The 15,749-nt window shown below is 41.7% G+C and overlaps 1 protein-coding gene across 3 annotated transcripts in view; it reads right to left on the minus strand.

Moving 5' to 3' along the window:
- The window catches only part of Ryr3 (ryanodine receptor 3), a 528,612-nt gene that overhangs the window by 8,044 nt on the left and 504,819 nt on the right, over nt 1-15,749 (minus strand). The window contains exons 89-97 of one of the 3 annotated variants that reach the window (XM_032903887.1): nt 14,485-14,543; nt 13,588-13,759; nt 12,579-12,665; nt 11,204-11,404; nt 6,120-6,250; nt 2,595-2,637; nt 1,469-1,596; nt 1,064-1,124; nt 602-748 (exon numbers count right to left, since the gene is read on the minus strand). In XM_032903887.1, the coding sequence (XP_032759778.1) occupies nt 602-748; nt 1,064-1,124; nt 1,469-1,596; nt 2,595-2,637; nt 6,120-6,250; nt 11,204-11,404; nt 12,579-12,665; nt 13,588-13,759; nt 14,485-14,543 (1,029 nt within the window). Of the gene's footprint in view, nt 1-601; nt 749-1,063; nt 1,597-2,594; nt 2,638-5,113; nt 6,251-11,203; nt 11,405-12,578; nt 12,666-13,587; nt 13,760-14,484; nt 14,544-15,749 lie in introns of those variants that run through there. The other 2 variants (XR_004388016.1, XM_032903885.1) reach the window with 2 other exon arrangements.

Here is a 15,749-nt window from a genome sequence, read left to right on the forward strand (position 1 = left end):
GGTTTAGACATATGATGAAGTGTGTCTCATGCACACCTAACTGTATTAGTGAGGAGGAAAATGCTGAGCAGTTTGGATTTGCAAATACGGAGAATTTGTTAGAAGTTTTTAATAATTCTATAGTCATTGCTATATCCAGTCTTCTACATATGGCCCAAGTCAATTCTTGGTTTAGCCACGTAGATGTGCACATTATGTATGTATGCATATCATGTGTAAATGTATACAAAAAGTATACCTATTAATATTAGGACCACATGTCAGAAGTACCTGGTATGTTGTGTATGTTTCTCTGTGCGTAGTTACATATGTATGTGTTTGCTATCCCAGGAGGTGAATGAGAGTCAAGGAGGAAGGGGTAGGTCCATGAGAGTCACCTGAAGTGAGTCTGATATGTCCATTACTTTGCTCAGCACATTCTTATTCTCTTAAGTGGTCCTAACTTTAATGTTCCACCTTCAGCTGGCTCTAGTTTTACAAGCACAGCTGTTACTTGTCTAATGTTTGACCAAGATAGAGGCTTTATACACTATGATAAATTACGACCTTTTTTTTTTTTCAATTCTATACATTCTGTTCCAAGTCAGTATAAACCCAATACCTGTTTGCCATTGTGAGTCACAGATGACAGTATCGTCCTCAAGGTCTTAAAGCCCATTGCAATATCCAACAGATGAGCAGCAAAGAAGAAGTTGTTGTAGTGGCCCAGGACAGACATGGTTGTGTACCAGGCAAGGTAGAGAAAGGACTGTAGGAATGGGAGAAAATTGTCAACTTTTCAGGCATTGAAAATATGATGGACTCATTACACTATCTTTCCCTCATTTTGGAAGGAAAGGGTGCATAGGTATTGGGGTGCTATAAGTTGTGCCAAGGTCTTCCAGTGAACACCCATTCATATTACACTACTGTACACAGAACCCATAGCACCTCTCAGGCTACTGATCCATGATTACCCACAGAGGCTGGCACGAAAATTCAGGGCTGGCTTATTCCTTGTGACATCCAGTGAGATCCCTGACTTGGGGTATAAGATCTTGTTTTTTTCTGGTACTATACTTACGTTGTCCGTGAAAACCACCCCTAGCTTCCAAATATGGTACTTCATGTCGATGGAACTTAGCCTAAAGAGGAACAATAATTTCATAACTTATAAATGGCAATGTTAGTTTAAGTGTTTAATAAAGGGGAAATTTTCTTAAGGTGGATAACATAACACAGCTTTGACTTTTTGTCAAGTTATATAGATTTTCCAGAGACACAGAATGGTTTGAACTATGCATCCAAAAACCTTAGTCTTTGGAGCGTAAGAATTGATTGCCTATGAAATCCTGGAAAGCAGTTCTCTCCTAATTTGTAAGAAAACAAGAGACATGCTTGTACTTTCCCCTCTAGCTCACTGGAGAGGAGGAATGGGGAACAAAGAATCTATCTTTGCCACTTGGATGTGAGCTCCTCAGATCTGTACCATGACACCAGAGACGCTGCCTCTGCTTTGGCCTCTTCTACTGGGCTAAAGTCCAGGGCATTTTTGTCCAAACCCAGGAGTTCAGCGATGCGCTCTGCTCCATAGAGATCTCCATACTTGTTGATCACCTAAGGCAGAGAAATGAGATTGTGGGCCGTGGCTAGACACATCACCCAACATTTTTCTAGCTTTGAGGTCTTTGGAGCCTTGTTACGCTTTTTCAAAGGGTTACACAAGATAGCATTCAAACCTGGCAGGAACCACATGTGGCCCATACATATACAGCCACCCAATTAGACAAGATGGATGAAGCAAAGAAGTGCAGACCGACAGGAGCCGGATGTAGATCGCTCCTGAGAGACACAGCCAGAATACAGCAAATACAGAGGCGAATGCCAGCAGCAAACCACTGAACTGAGAATAGGACCCCGTTGAAGGAATCAGAGAAAGAACTGGAAGAGCTTGAAGGGGCTCGAGACCCCATATGTACAACAATGCCAAGCAACCAGAGCTTCCAGGGACTAAGCCACTACCTAAAGACTATACATGGACTGACCCTGGACTCTGACCTCATAGGTAGCAATGAATATCCTAGTAAGAGCACCAGTGGAAGGGAAGCCCTGGGTCCTGCTAAGACTGAACCCCAGTGAACTAGACTGTGGGGGAGGGTGGCAATGGGGGGAGGGTTGGGAGGGGAACACCCATAAGGAAGGGGAGGGGGGGGGGATGTTTGCCCGGAACCGGGAAAGGGAATAACACTCGAAATGTATATAAGAAATATTCAAGTCAATAAAAAAAAAAAAAAAAAAAAAAAAAAAAAAAAAACTGGCAGGAAAAGGAGAAAGGAACCCCTAGGGAAAACTAAAGAGATAATGACGATTAAGTGGAAACTTCTTTTTTAAGCTAGTGTGTCTTGGGGAGAAGAAAGCCCGAATGTGGAGAAAGCAGTGCAGGTTGTGTGCAGGTGCTGAAGGCAGGTGGGGTGAGAGCAAAGCAGAAAGCCCACATGTGCAAACCCTTCTTCAGCTGAGCCTCCCCAGGCACCACCTTAAGCCTGACAGCACACTTATATTAGTATATGGATAACATAGATGACTCACCCCTCCCCCACCCTGACAGGGCATACCTTTCTCTTCACAAACTTGTCCCAGTAGTTATTAGGAAAAGATCTGAAAACCAAGATGAAAAGGACAGGTTCTTAATTACTAACTTCAAGGCAAACACATCAAGAAACTTCCCAGTTTGAATGTCCAGATCTGTGATCTTCCTGTCCCGCTCACTGAAGACTTCAAATCTTGATTGAAGTTCAGAGTCGTCCCAGGGCTCCTTCCTGCCTTACAGTTCCAGAGCTTTGTATCAGCTCCTGAGACACTCGGAAAGCCACTCTAGCTTCTATCTCGAAATGTTGGTTTTAAAAAAAGGAATCATGATGACAGGCTAGCCAGAAACATGTTGTTGGTTTTTGGTTTTGAAAACCTATCCTGCTTTGCACACCCTCTTCCCCTGCTACCTTGGTGTCACATTCTTGGACAAGTCTCTACCACAGCCTAGTGGGCCTCCTGAATCACTTCTGCTGTTCCTCCAGGATCCCAATATACAACAGAAACAATTCAGAAGGAAATGATGCTTCCCATTCAATGACTGACAGTGACTGGGGTGATGGAGCAGTGAGGGTTGTCCTGGGATACATAACAAGCTCTCTTACATCCCTGTTCCCCAACCAGAAGGTGCTTTGGTTAATTTATAGCAGGATTGTATTGACCCCACGATTCTCCACTCACTTTCTATCACCATGTACTCCTGTGGTACCTACTTCCTTCCAGGACCCAGATTCTTCTCTTCTAGAGATGGTATCTTGTTCCATGATATATCAACCTCCCCAGAGACATCGTGTTTCTCTACCTGGAAGTTTTTCTAGTTTTATTCCAAGTTTTTTTCTTCTTATTAAAATAAAGAAAACAAACAAAGCATAAAACTGCCATCCTTGGGAGTGTTAGCAAAATGTTTAAAATGCGTTGCTTCTAGCCAGAATAAGCGAGAATGAACCTCATGGGAGGGCTTTCCATAGGGCTGTGGCTGGAGCACAGCCAGCCCTTGCAGTATGAATTCTTACTGTTTTTCTTCATGTCCTTCTTAGCTGGTTTGAGTCACGCAGCAGGCTCCCATGCTACAAAGACCACCAGTTCATGATAAAAAAGTGAAGCCCTCTCTTCATCCAAAGGGGTGACAGTCTTGAGGATGAAAAGTTTTCTCACAGATTTGTTACGGTTGCTGTTAAAATTGTTTATTCGTCTTAATCATCTAATTTCCAATAAAAAAAACAGATACTGATATGATGGAATAAAATGCTAATAAGCATATTTATAAGAGGAAACGTACTTTTACTCTTTTCTGTATGCGTTGCTACTTGGTTTTTTTATGCACCCCATTTAGGATCTACAAGAATAAAAATCAAGCCATCTTTCCTCTGCCATCTTGATCCGTCCCCTTTGTTTTTGTTTTGTAGGGTTTCATTACATAGAGCTGACTCCATAACTGACATAGAACTCACTACATAAACAAGGCTGGCTTCGAACAGGAAGCGTCCCTCCCACCTGAGTGCCGGGATTATACATGTGGCTCACCGTGATCAGCTTCCCTCTCTCTTGTACACAAATGCTCTCGAGCACACACCTTGTCTATTGGTCCTATTTTTGTCCAGAGTAGAATATGTCTAATCCCCTCACTAGGGCTAAGGTCAAGAAGTTCCTAGAAGGTGGAACACACATTTTTATTTGGCCACACGCTTTAAAATATGGTCTACATAACAGGCTTGCAGAAAAATGCTTAAAGGAATATTCTGAAATCCTAAGCCTCTTTGTTATTAGGGAATGTACGTCAAGGTGTCATTACATCTCTGTCACCAAAATCATATGACACTAACAAGTGTTGGCAACAGATAGAAACTCTCTCTATAGCACTGATTACAATGTACATTGAAACAAGTATTTTCCATGGCCTACTCTTGAGCAAATTTCCTTTGTAGAGAAAGGCTCTTTTATTTGTGCACAAATAAAGGGATTTTATGGTAGTGCTGTTTGTAATAGTAGGGGCCAGAATCAGCTGAAAAAACTACAGTCAGGAAAATGGATAAATACTATCTTGTATATGCAATTATGTGGAAAATGTTACATTTTGGAGGACAACTTGTCAACACAGGTGACTTCTCTGAGGATCAGAAACAACACATAATGATGAAGAAAGATCCTCTAAGAGTATGACTTACATAGTACAACTCCATATACACTGAGTTCAGAATATTTAAAGTAAAGTGATAAGTTTAGGAAGAAGGAACAGGGTAAAATGTAAGTTAAAGAAAGATAACGAGTCCATAAGTAGAAGCACTAACAACTAAGATTAACATCATTAACCACTAATGGACATTAGCGAATGTGTTAGTTGGGGTTGGGGGAACATGATAGGGAGGATAACACAGGGCTTTCATGCTTGTGACAATGTTTTAGCTTTGATCTTTGTGGTTTGTTACTCTCTATTAAAATACACATGCCTATTTGATAGGTACTTGTGTATGTGTGCCTCATAATATAAAACAGGAAAACTCAGAGATAAAAGAGAGGTGGATAAAAGGCACCGAGACCGAGGAATTCTATGTAGCACAGCAGGACAAGTAATAGCTTACAACAATTAATTATCAGTTCAAAATATCAGAGAAAATGGAAAGTTTTTTGGTACCAGAAGTGATAGTATTTGAGTACATGGAAATGCCAGTTACCCTGATTGGCTAATATACATTACACACATGTGTTGAATTATAACACTCTTCCCATAGAATAAGTAAGTGTTATATTATGTGTCATTTAATTTAGAACTAAACTGTCAGAAGAAAAGGTATCTGCATGATATGTGGTTAAATGGGTAAAGTGAATGACAGAACTGTCCCATCCCATGATGCCTCTGCTGTAAAAATAATAATCAGTGTTTACAACAGTTGCTCTATTTATGGATTTCCCTGCTCACACATAAGCAGGACTGGCTAATCTCCCTGGGACACTGTAGTATGTTATTTCATTGCCTCATGTAAGTTCTAGAGACAACTGGCTTTTTTACTAGCACTTTCACAGTGTACTACATTGTTCAAGACTCACATATCCTGGATGACCACATAGAACACTTCTCAAACCTATTTTAATGCTATCCAAAATGTCTGTAATTTAGTGGCAAAAGATGAGAAGATATACCTAAACCACCTTTGTTGTTTGTCCTTGTATGAGGAGATGGGCAGGACTCTCAGGGTAGAGGCAGAAGTTGGGTTTTTATTGCTCATGATATTTTCCCCAAAGCCTTCCCTTCCTAGAGGCTGATTAGTTTGGCTTTTCCATCATAGACTTGCCTCTTGGTTTCCTTAATCATCTTTGAACAGGACATAATTTCTTCCCCTGGAATCAGGGTCATATCTGATATGTGTATCTTAGTTGGAACAACTAAAAGTCTTAACGCGGTTGTCTTTGCTTATGTGTTCATTCTTATTTTTTTAACTCACTATATTGCAACTCTCACAACCGTGAATGGATTGGCATTAGAGCGTGTCATTCTCCTGTGGTGATGACACAGATGTGGCTACTTTTACAGGGTTGGAATGAGGGGCACTTACGGCGTGTTGATCACCAAGCGATCCCACTGCCCTTTGATGTCATCCTCAGATGGCTGCTCAGTGATATACAGGCCATCAAACTCCAGCTTCCTGGCAATTTCCTTCTCCCTTTTGAATACCACCAAAGGTACCTATACGTGAGAAGACATTCATCAACTACAGGTTGTGTCTAACGTGCTTTTTCCCAAGACCTGTCACTACCAAGCTTCCCATGTAATGGCAGTAATCCTTTATACTGGGATTTGATGTATATTTTAAACATATGCATGCATGTCTGTGTACCATTTGCATGCCAGTGCCCATGGAGACCAGAAAAAACAAACAGAACAAAACAAAACAGAACGTTAGTCCCCTGAGACTAGAGTTACAGGTGGTTATGACCTGTGGGTATTGTGGGTATTGTGACGCAAACCCAGGTCCTCTGGAAGAGCAGTACTCTTAGCTATTGAACCTTGTCTCAAACACCATACTGAGATTTTTTAAGGTAACTTTAGTTGCAAGGCCAATGCTAAATCTCATTCCATGGCCTACATACCTACCCCTCCGGAGCTATTCTTTAAGACTAAACAGATGACACAGTAAAACATGCAGGAGTTCTGAAAAGACCACGTTTATATGAGTTTCAGGTCTGAAGGGGTTTTCGTCTACTAGGATTCCCAGGCTTAGAACTGAACCAAGAAGCAGGACAAGGAACTATTCTAGAACACATTGGTTAACCACAGGAATGTGTAGAAGTTTCCCAACAGTCATCAGTGGTGAGGGTCATGTACATGTGATGGCCTAAAGATTAATGCATGGAACGTGTTTCCATAATTACGTGATGCAGCTCAGAGGATTCTGTGCATACTTGTTTCATGCTGACGTTCTCTTCCTCACATAAAGAGCTGTAGGGTGGCAGCAAACTTGCTTCTTTGTGCTCTTATTCCCAGTCATCGTCTTACACAATAGACCTGCCTATTTGTGGGGGACACATTCCAAGACACCCAGAGAACCTCCAGAAACATGGATAGAACCAAACATATATGTACTATCTTTTCTCTTAGGCATACATGGATTTGATAGCCTTTTCTATCTTAACTGCCTATTACACACTGTGGCTTTAAGTTTTGCAGGCTGAGGTACATTAAAATCAGCTCGTATTTCACTTTCCTCATCCACAACTTCATGGGTGGAAGATGCTATTGCAGTAGATCTATTGCAGTAGATCTTAGAAACCTTATCTATTTTTTCTTCCCTTATTAAGAATGGACACACCTTCACTTGGACTCTTTATGGCTTCTCTTTGGCATTGCAGAATTTTCAGGGTTAGTGCCCTTGCCCTTTGGATGCCACTATTAAGTAAAATAAGAATTACTTGACTGTGAACACTGCTATCTTGCCAGTGGAAATGATAGCTGAGGGCTAGATGACTGGCAGTTGGGTAGAGTGTACAGTGTGAATACACTGGGCAAAGGGGTGATTCATGTCCCAAGCAGGAAAGAATAGGATGCTGAATGATTTCCCCCTACTACTTAAAATGACATGGAATCTAACATTCATATGCTGCTTATTATTACATTTTTTACTTGATTTCTTTTGGACCACAGTTTACTGTGCATAGTTGAAACTATGAATTAATGGGCATGTGGTGGGCATGGTACATAATTGTGACTTTTTTTTAAATGTGCTTTCTGTAGTCTAATCTGGTCTGGAACTCATTATGTAGTTCAAGATGGCCTTAGATTCAGGGCAATCCTCCTACTTTATCCTCCCAGGTGCTACCATCACAGGAGTATAGCATCACACTCACTTCAATCTTCAACTAGGTATAGTAGCATGACTATTCTGATGGTCAGTCTGCATTGTCAACTTGATTAGCTTAAGAAACCCATAGGGACACATTGTCTTGAGGGCACTCCTGGAGAGGCTTAACTGAGGAGAAAAGGCCTACCCTGAATGCAAATGGTAACATCCCATTGGCCAGGACATGGGACTGAACTGAAAGAGTTAAAAACAGCAGAGGGCCAGCATTCCTCTTTGCTTTGCAGCTTCCCACTCCTGCCACCACAGGGGCCTGCTCTCACTAACTTGCCTCCCCTATCATGATGGACTGAATCCTCAAACCAAGAGTAAAATAGAGTCTTCCTCTCCTAACTTGCCTTCATCAGGTATCTTGTCATGGCAATGGGAAAAATTAACCAATCAAGTTATAAAGATAATACAACCAGAGATTAATACAAACAGGGACAAGGAGCAATTCAATCACCTTAACTAACGGGATTGATTTAAATCAGAGAGGTCAGAGAATGCTGTTGAAATTCCAGGAAATGAAGCCAGAATAGCTAGAACCCTTCTAGCAAAACAAACAAGCAAACAAATAAAATAATTATTATAATTCATACCCAGCCTGGGCATCTCTTTTATTTAGGATATCTCTAATTAACTGGTAAAATCCTTGGGACTTTAGTCTCCAAACTATGTGTTCATATTTTTCTTCAAAGGTCATTATATTCATATCATCTACACTTTATTATTTCTGAGACAAAAGGGCAAGAATAATTTGTAAAAAAAAAAAGTTATCTCTTGCCTCTTTTCCTCCTGAAACAGAAGATCAATGATAGGAAGGTGGCAAAAGGTCTGATATTAGACAGAGCGCACTGAGAGTAATCAGCAGGAGCTGCTAGCTCTTGGATGACATGGGCAGGGAAACAGATCTCAGCTGTCTGTTTGGAAGACTCTAGAAAACAATGTGAACACCAAGACATAGTCCACTACTGATATCTGGGACTCCAAACATTCTCCTTTGTCCTTCGAGGAGTTTGTATGTCTTTGCAGTTTTATCCACAGTATCTTCTACAGGTCACAAGTATATCTGCACCTTGTCTCACAAGCTCTTGGGTTTTAGATCCATGAACAGCAAAAATGCTTCTGGGTTGACAGTTGCCCATTGAGCATTTTTATGCATATGAACTCATTTGTGTTCCTGGAATGTCAGTTATTATTAGAATACTCATTTTTCAGATGCAGAAACAGCACTAGGGAGGTTACATGGCACACAACTATGAATTCAATCTAGACAGCCTGGCTCCAGAGTCTACACTTTAATAGTGAGAGTGGCAGGCTCAGTGATCAGGACAGCACATGTTCTCTGTAGAGGGGGAATGGAGTTCTCACATAGCGCTATTTCACCAAGAGCAGAAAGGGACACAAAGATAGGAATACATTTCTTGGATTCTTTCCAAGAAGAAGATAACAGTATATGGTTGAAGATACCTCATAATATACCTGGCTTAGTCAGGGTTTCTATTCCTGCACAAACATCATGACCAAGAAGCAAATTGGGGAGGAAAGGGTTTATTCAGCTTACACTTCCATGTTGTTGTTCATCACCAAAGGAAGTCAAGACTGGAACTTAAACAGGTCAGGAAGCAGGAACTGATGCAGAGGCCATGGAGGGATGTTTCTTACTGACTCGCTTCCCCTGGCTTGCTCAGCTGGCTCTCTTATAGAACCCACAATGGGCTGGGTCCTCCCTCCTTGATCACTAGTCAAGGAAATGCCTTACAGTTGGGTCTCATGCAGGTGTTTCCTCAACTAAGGCTTCTTTCTCTGTGATAACTCCAGCTTGTGTCAAGTTGACACACAAAACTAACCAGTACAATATCAAAGGGAAAATGTAATGGAAATAAAATATAAAGAAATTGAAGTTATAGTCAACATTTATTGTCAACTTGACAAGACTTAGCATCACCTAGGAGACACCTCTGGGTCTGACTGTGAGGTTGTTCCCAGAGATGTTCAACTGATGAGGAGAGATACAGCCTGACATGTAGGTAGTGCCATCCTATGGGGTTCGGGTCCTGAACTGAATAAAAAGGAGAAAGTGAGTGGATCTGTTTTTCTGTTTTCTGTGAATGTCATCTGACCAACACCTTCCTGCTGCCACAGTGAGACCTCCTCTCCCTGCTGTATCTTCCCCACCATAGTGGACTGTACCCTCAAACTGTGATGCAAAATAAGACAAGCATTTTTACAGCAACAAGAAAAGTAACTTTTGCAATCATGGTCTTGACATAGAAATGGACACAGAACACACAGTTGAGTGATTGAAGATTGTTGTGCCTTCAGAGGTTTGTAAAGATCGCCCACATGAGCCATGCTTCCTGATTCATGACTTGAGCAACCTCCAAATACAACTGTGAATCTGGGCCACCACGTGACTTGCTTTAACCAATACAGTGTGCTGGAAGTGACACTGGCAATGTGGCATTTCTAAGTCTATTTCTTAAAAGGGGCTAGCAGCTTCTACTGCTGTGATCCTTAGGGAAATCTTAAGTCATTCATACCAGAAGTACTCCCTACTGCAGAGATCACATGGAGAGGCCATGGGAAGAGGGAGATACTCTGTGTCTACATGGAAAAAGGAGGAGATAGAGTCCCAGTTCTCCAGCTAAGACTCACTTCCTGACTATTCCTCTGCTAAGGCTCTAGGCTCAGAAATATCTTTGCCATGCTCACCTACTTGAGCTTCCAAAGGCTGTAGACAAAACCCTTTTCTGTGGCACAGAGGAATGACTGATCGTGTCCCATCAGTCCACAGAATCAGAGAGAGAAAATGTTAGTCCTTCAAACCAAGTTTGGAGTGGCTTTTATATAGATAGCGGAAACAGGAATGCATCATTGAGATCCATCTCGGGTCTCAAATGGATCCAGCCTAATGGGAAGGCAGGTTTATAAAAAAAAAAAAACAACAAAAAACAAAAAACAAAAAAAAACCCAATAGCCACTCAAAGATCATGAGACGCTCTCATGGCTAATTTCACTTGTGCCTTAGCCTGATGACTCAGATACTAAGAGGTGCCTGAAGTGCTTCTCCTATAGCAAGAATTAGCTTTCTCTGTAGCTCACTCACAGAGTCTCATTCAAAAGCTTCAAGCTGATGATTGGGATCCTGTGGTTGACAATACTTACAATGTCCCATCAGCCTTACTTTCCTAGCATCTTAGAAGACTAAGTACTGGTGGAACAAAAAAAAATAAAAAATAAAATGACACTTCTTTCTTAAGGAGTCAGAAAAGAGAGTGTCAGATGATTAGAATGCTCACCTTCAGGCAGTAATAGCCCACCACACAGACCAGAGAGATGACAGTGTGGACAATGGCCAGGGCACGCAGTGTTGGTGCCATATACCCAGTGCTCTCCTGAAGAACAAAGAACACCATCGCTTCTTCCTCATCATCATCATTGAATGAGTTCCACAGGTTTGCAACATCCTCTGTTTCTTCCTCTAAAGGCTCTTCCGTGACCTGGCCCAAGACACATATTCACAGCTTTATCAGGAGGTGCCTCAGTCACTAAACTCTTCCTACAGAGTTTATTTATGTTATTAATATATGCATATGCTATTGAACCCAGAGTTACCTGTGGAGTAAATAGGTGCTTTAGGTAACTTGCTGATAAGAACCCCCAGTATTTCTAATAGTTACAAATAAGAATGAGGTAGAAATAAAATCTATCTCTTGAAAAGAAAGCAAAACAATTTAAATGATGGGCCTTTTACTATCTGTAATTCTATGGCGAGAGAGGAGGCAGCAACAGGTCCATGTGGATCAGAAGCACTGGTCATACACATTTCATATTTTGCATTCTTTCTTTCATTTCATCCGTTCTGTTCCTACAAATGACTCAGTTCTACAACCCTCATCCCAAGCTTCTATCCTGTAGCTTCAAGTGCCTGCTCACTGTCTGCCTAGATAGCTGGATTTCCCTCAACCTTAGTATGTTTTAAACCAATCTACATACAGCTTACTGTAGATCACCACTTTTCTTCTATGGGCAACAAAACTTGAGTTGGTCAAACTGAGAAATATAGAGAAAATATTGTTTGTAATAAACTGAATTGCTAGTTTTAATCAAGAATCAGCAGAAAATGTGTTTGTTTGTTTTAAAGCAGACTATGTCAAGAATCTAGGATGGGTCTTTAATTTATTAAAACCCATTTCCATGATGGCATCATGCAAGACCCACTCACTGGTGTTCAAAATCTTCCATTATGGTGAGCGGAACTTCTGTTCCCAACTCTTAGTAAGTTTTCCTTCATGATGATTCCTCTTATGTGTCAACAAGGGTGGGTCCTATTCTTAGCTTATTCCTCAAGGAATTCATTCATTATTTATTTAAAAATTCCTATCATGGCATCTAGCATACGGGGTATGCTCAATATTTAGAGATTGAATCAAAAAGGAATCCAAACTGTTGATACAGCCCCCTAATTTGCTTTTCTTGCATTCTCTGCATTTCTCTACATTTCTCCCATTGCTAAACATGACACATTTTTTTTTTTTTTTTACAGGTCAGTGTCTTAGAAATTTCCTTGGACATTAAAATTTTAAGAGTAAAAGTTTGGTTGTAGTTTTTTCCCACATAAGGCATGCACAGTCTATTGTCTATTTAGCAGACAACCCCTCAATGGAGTATCACCTTATAGAAAAGCAGGATGAAGTTGATAGCGAAGGCTACAAATAGAGCGAGGAACCTCAGGTTGTAGAAATTTCTGGCCAGGTAGTGCTGAAAAGAAAAGGATAAGCAGAGGTAGAAGAGCTGTGAGAAGGAAGGAAGGAAGGAAGGAAGGAAGGAAGGAAGGAAGGAAGGAAGGAAGGAAGGAAGGGAGACCTCCCTTTCAGATACTGAAGGATGTGCCCTGGGGCAGAGGTTACAGAGGTAGCGGTGCTTCGCGTTCTACTCTCCCTGGGCAGTGCTGGCTCGGTACACACAGGCATGGTTGTTTGAGGGGAACTAGAAATCTTGGTTATTTAAAAGTGGTTTAAGAGCATGTCTGAGGGAACCTTATGTCCCATTAAATCAGATCTCTCAACAGAGGGCTAAGCAGTCCCCTGTACACAGTATAGCCAGACTGTGGCCCAGAGTTCTCACCCCTCTCAGAATAACAGCCCTCCTCCCAGTTTTCAGAGTGCACCCTTATCTGCAGCGCTGTCTTCCCTAGGAAACTCATCCTTTGGAGGATGGACCTGTAGCTGCTGGGGAGAATTCAACACTGTGTAAGGGCTTCATTGATGGTGACTGTTAAAGTGTAGTCCTGGTTGAGCAGCAAGTGGACCTCAAGGGGGAAACTTACCAGGAAATAATTCTCATGCCATGTTGAGGCTTGCTTGTACCTACAGTAGCAATGTTTGGGGCTAGTTGAGTAATGGACTCATAGAGAAACCTTTTTGTCTTTATCCCGATTGATTGAACTGCTGAAATTTTGGATCAGGATCAGCTGAGTCCCCACACAATGTACATAAATCTGCTTGGGGGTGTCTAGGTAACCCTTCATTTTCTTCAACACAGAGAAACAGGAAGGAGAAAAGAATAGGAATGAGGAAGTGGAGGAAGCATGGCTAAGGAAAAGTGACACAAATAAGTGGCCAGCTCTGAGGTCTGCCGGGCTAGCGCCTCTAATAGGAGGGACAAGGACTGGAGAGCTCACCAGTAACTTAGTCTGATAAATCTCCAGCCCTTTGAAGAAGTTGGCCATGAAGGCTACTGGCTTCTCGGCCTTCTGACCACGCCGTCGCGTCTTCTTTACTGTCGTGTCTGCCCACAGGTGCTCTGCTTGTCCCTCCTCCTTGATTTTGTCTTCCTTTTCTCTGTCCTCCATGCTGCAGGGGAGAGGCCTACTCAGTGTGTAGAGGAAAGGCAGGCGTAGCCTGGTCCTTATCAATTCACTCCCTGGGCATGAACTCTATATTTAATGAGCAGTGACCATTTTGATGATCTGACATGTACATGGGTTATAATATGAGTTTGTGACATTTTGGAATTAGACTTAACAACTTGTTTTATTCTTTTTAAAAATATCCTTTCTTTACTAAGTAAGCCTTTTTAGGATTAGCAATGGTACCTACTCCTATAAACTTGGACAGGAAGTAAATGTGGTATCTAAAAGAGCTAAGCACAGGCCTGATGACATATAATAGTATTCAACAAACACCACAAATTATCAACCATCAGTATTATATGAGGTTGCTAAATGTAGATATTCAATAACTGTCCAGTCAATGAAACCCTGATGTACTACTGGAATTATACAGTTAATAAGTGTTATAGAGCCAAGGCAAAAGAAGAAGGAGGAAGAGGAGGAAGAGGAGGAGGAAGGAGAAGAAAGAGAGGAATAAGAAGAGGAGGAAGAGGAAGAGGAGGAAGAGGAAGAGGAGGACGAGGAGGAGGAAGGAGAGGAAGCAGAGGAGGAAATATGCCCAGGGTTTATAGAATACCTGTCTCCTACACTGATAGATATCAGGTTTTCTATTTACCATCGCTGTAGAACGACAGCTGCCATCAAGTATTAACTACAATAGAGCAGCCCACACCACCAGCAACTCACTCGGCCTTCTCAGATTCAGCTCTTCCTTCAGCTTCATGCACTGCCTTCATCTCTGCTGCCTGCATCAAAAACAACAGTCAGTCAAGGCTTCCTCAGAGAAAAAAGTCCAGGATGAGTCTTTTTCTTTCTGGTTATAAGTCCTAGTGGGTTTGTGGTGTTCCCCCTAACCCACCCCCCATGACAGCTTCCTCTCAGGTTGCAGGATGTAAAGTGTCTTGCTGTACATCAAACCTGCCACTCCCGAGAGATGCCAAATCAGACCTCAAACCTGAAAATGCAGCTGCCCCCTTATTGTGTACTCAACTCAAGCAGGACCCTTATACTCAAACCTTGAGGGAGCCCTATGGAAGCAAGAGGAAACGAGGACATAGATCACAGTGTGTCTAATCTGGAATCTTCCTCTATCTGACACTCTTCTTGCCTGACTCCAACCCCCTAGTCACTGCCCTGGTCCCTCTGGTTGATAGCCACTGCACTCAGAATAAAACCACACTCCCCAGTGAAGCCTGCCTATCCTCTCGAGGCCTGGCTTTCTCTCTATCTTTATTTTCATGTCATACTACTTTACTTACTGTTTTTTATATTCAAATGCTCCAACCTTTCCTCTCTTGGAAAGGAGTCTGAAACCTTCTGTGCACTAGGGACTTTGAGTAGTCCTACCCTCTGCAGGATCATGAAACCCTGGCTTTCCACATGCCCGTCATGCTTTAGGATCTGGCTCAGGACATACTGTCTCAGGAGCCTTGCTAGCTGCCCTGTTGATTGTACCATGTCCCTTCTAACCCATTCGTTTGTTTATTAAGCTGAACAAGCATCACGAATGGTAATTATGTCATTTACTTGTTATCGTTTCCCCAGGAGAGACAAAGTTCCATTAAAGCAAAACTATTGCTTTTCTTGTTAACCAGAACACAGTATGGTGCATGTGGTACCCAAATTAGTTTCTATCCCTTTTCAAATGGTTCTATGTCTATCCAGGAGCAAAGTGAAATGAATGGTACAGTAAGATCACCTAAGTTGGTGCCTCCCTCCAAAGCTTTCACACCTCTCATTTGCCGTTCCATTTCCCAATATCTCCTCCCTAGCACACTTCTGAATTGCACCAACTTGTCCAGTATCTGTCTTTTCTATAAAACTACAAGGACAAAGGATTTATCCATTATCACTCAATTCTCAGACCCCAGAACAGTGTCATGTGCATATTAATGTTTCAATAAGTGACAATGGAATTAATGAATGGATATGTCCTTTGTTTGCAACCTCAC

Source organism: Rattus rattus, chromosome 5 (assembly GCF_011064425.1).
Source record: "Rattus rattus isolate New Zealand chromosome 5, Rrattus_CSIRO_v1, whole genome shotgun sequence".
In the NCBI taxonomy this organism is placed as follows: domain Eukaryota; kingdom Metazoa; phylum Chordata; class Mammalia; order Rodentia; family Muridae; genus Rattus; species Rattus rattus.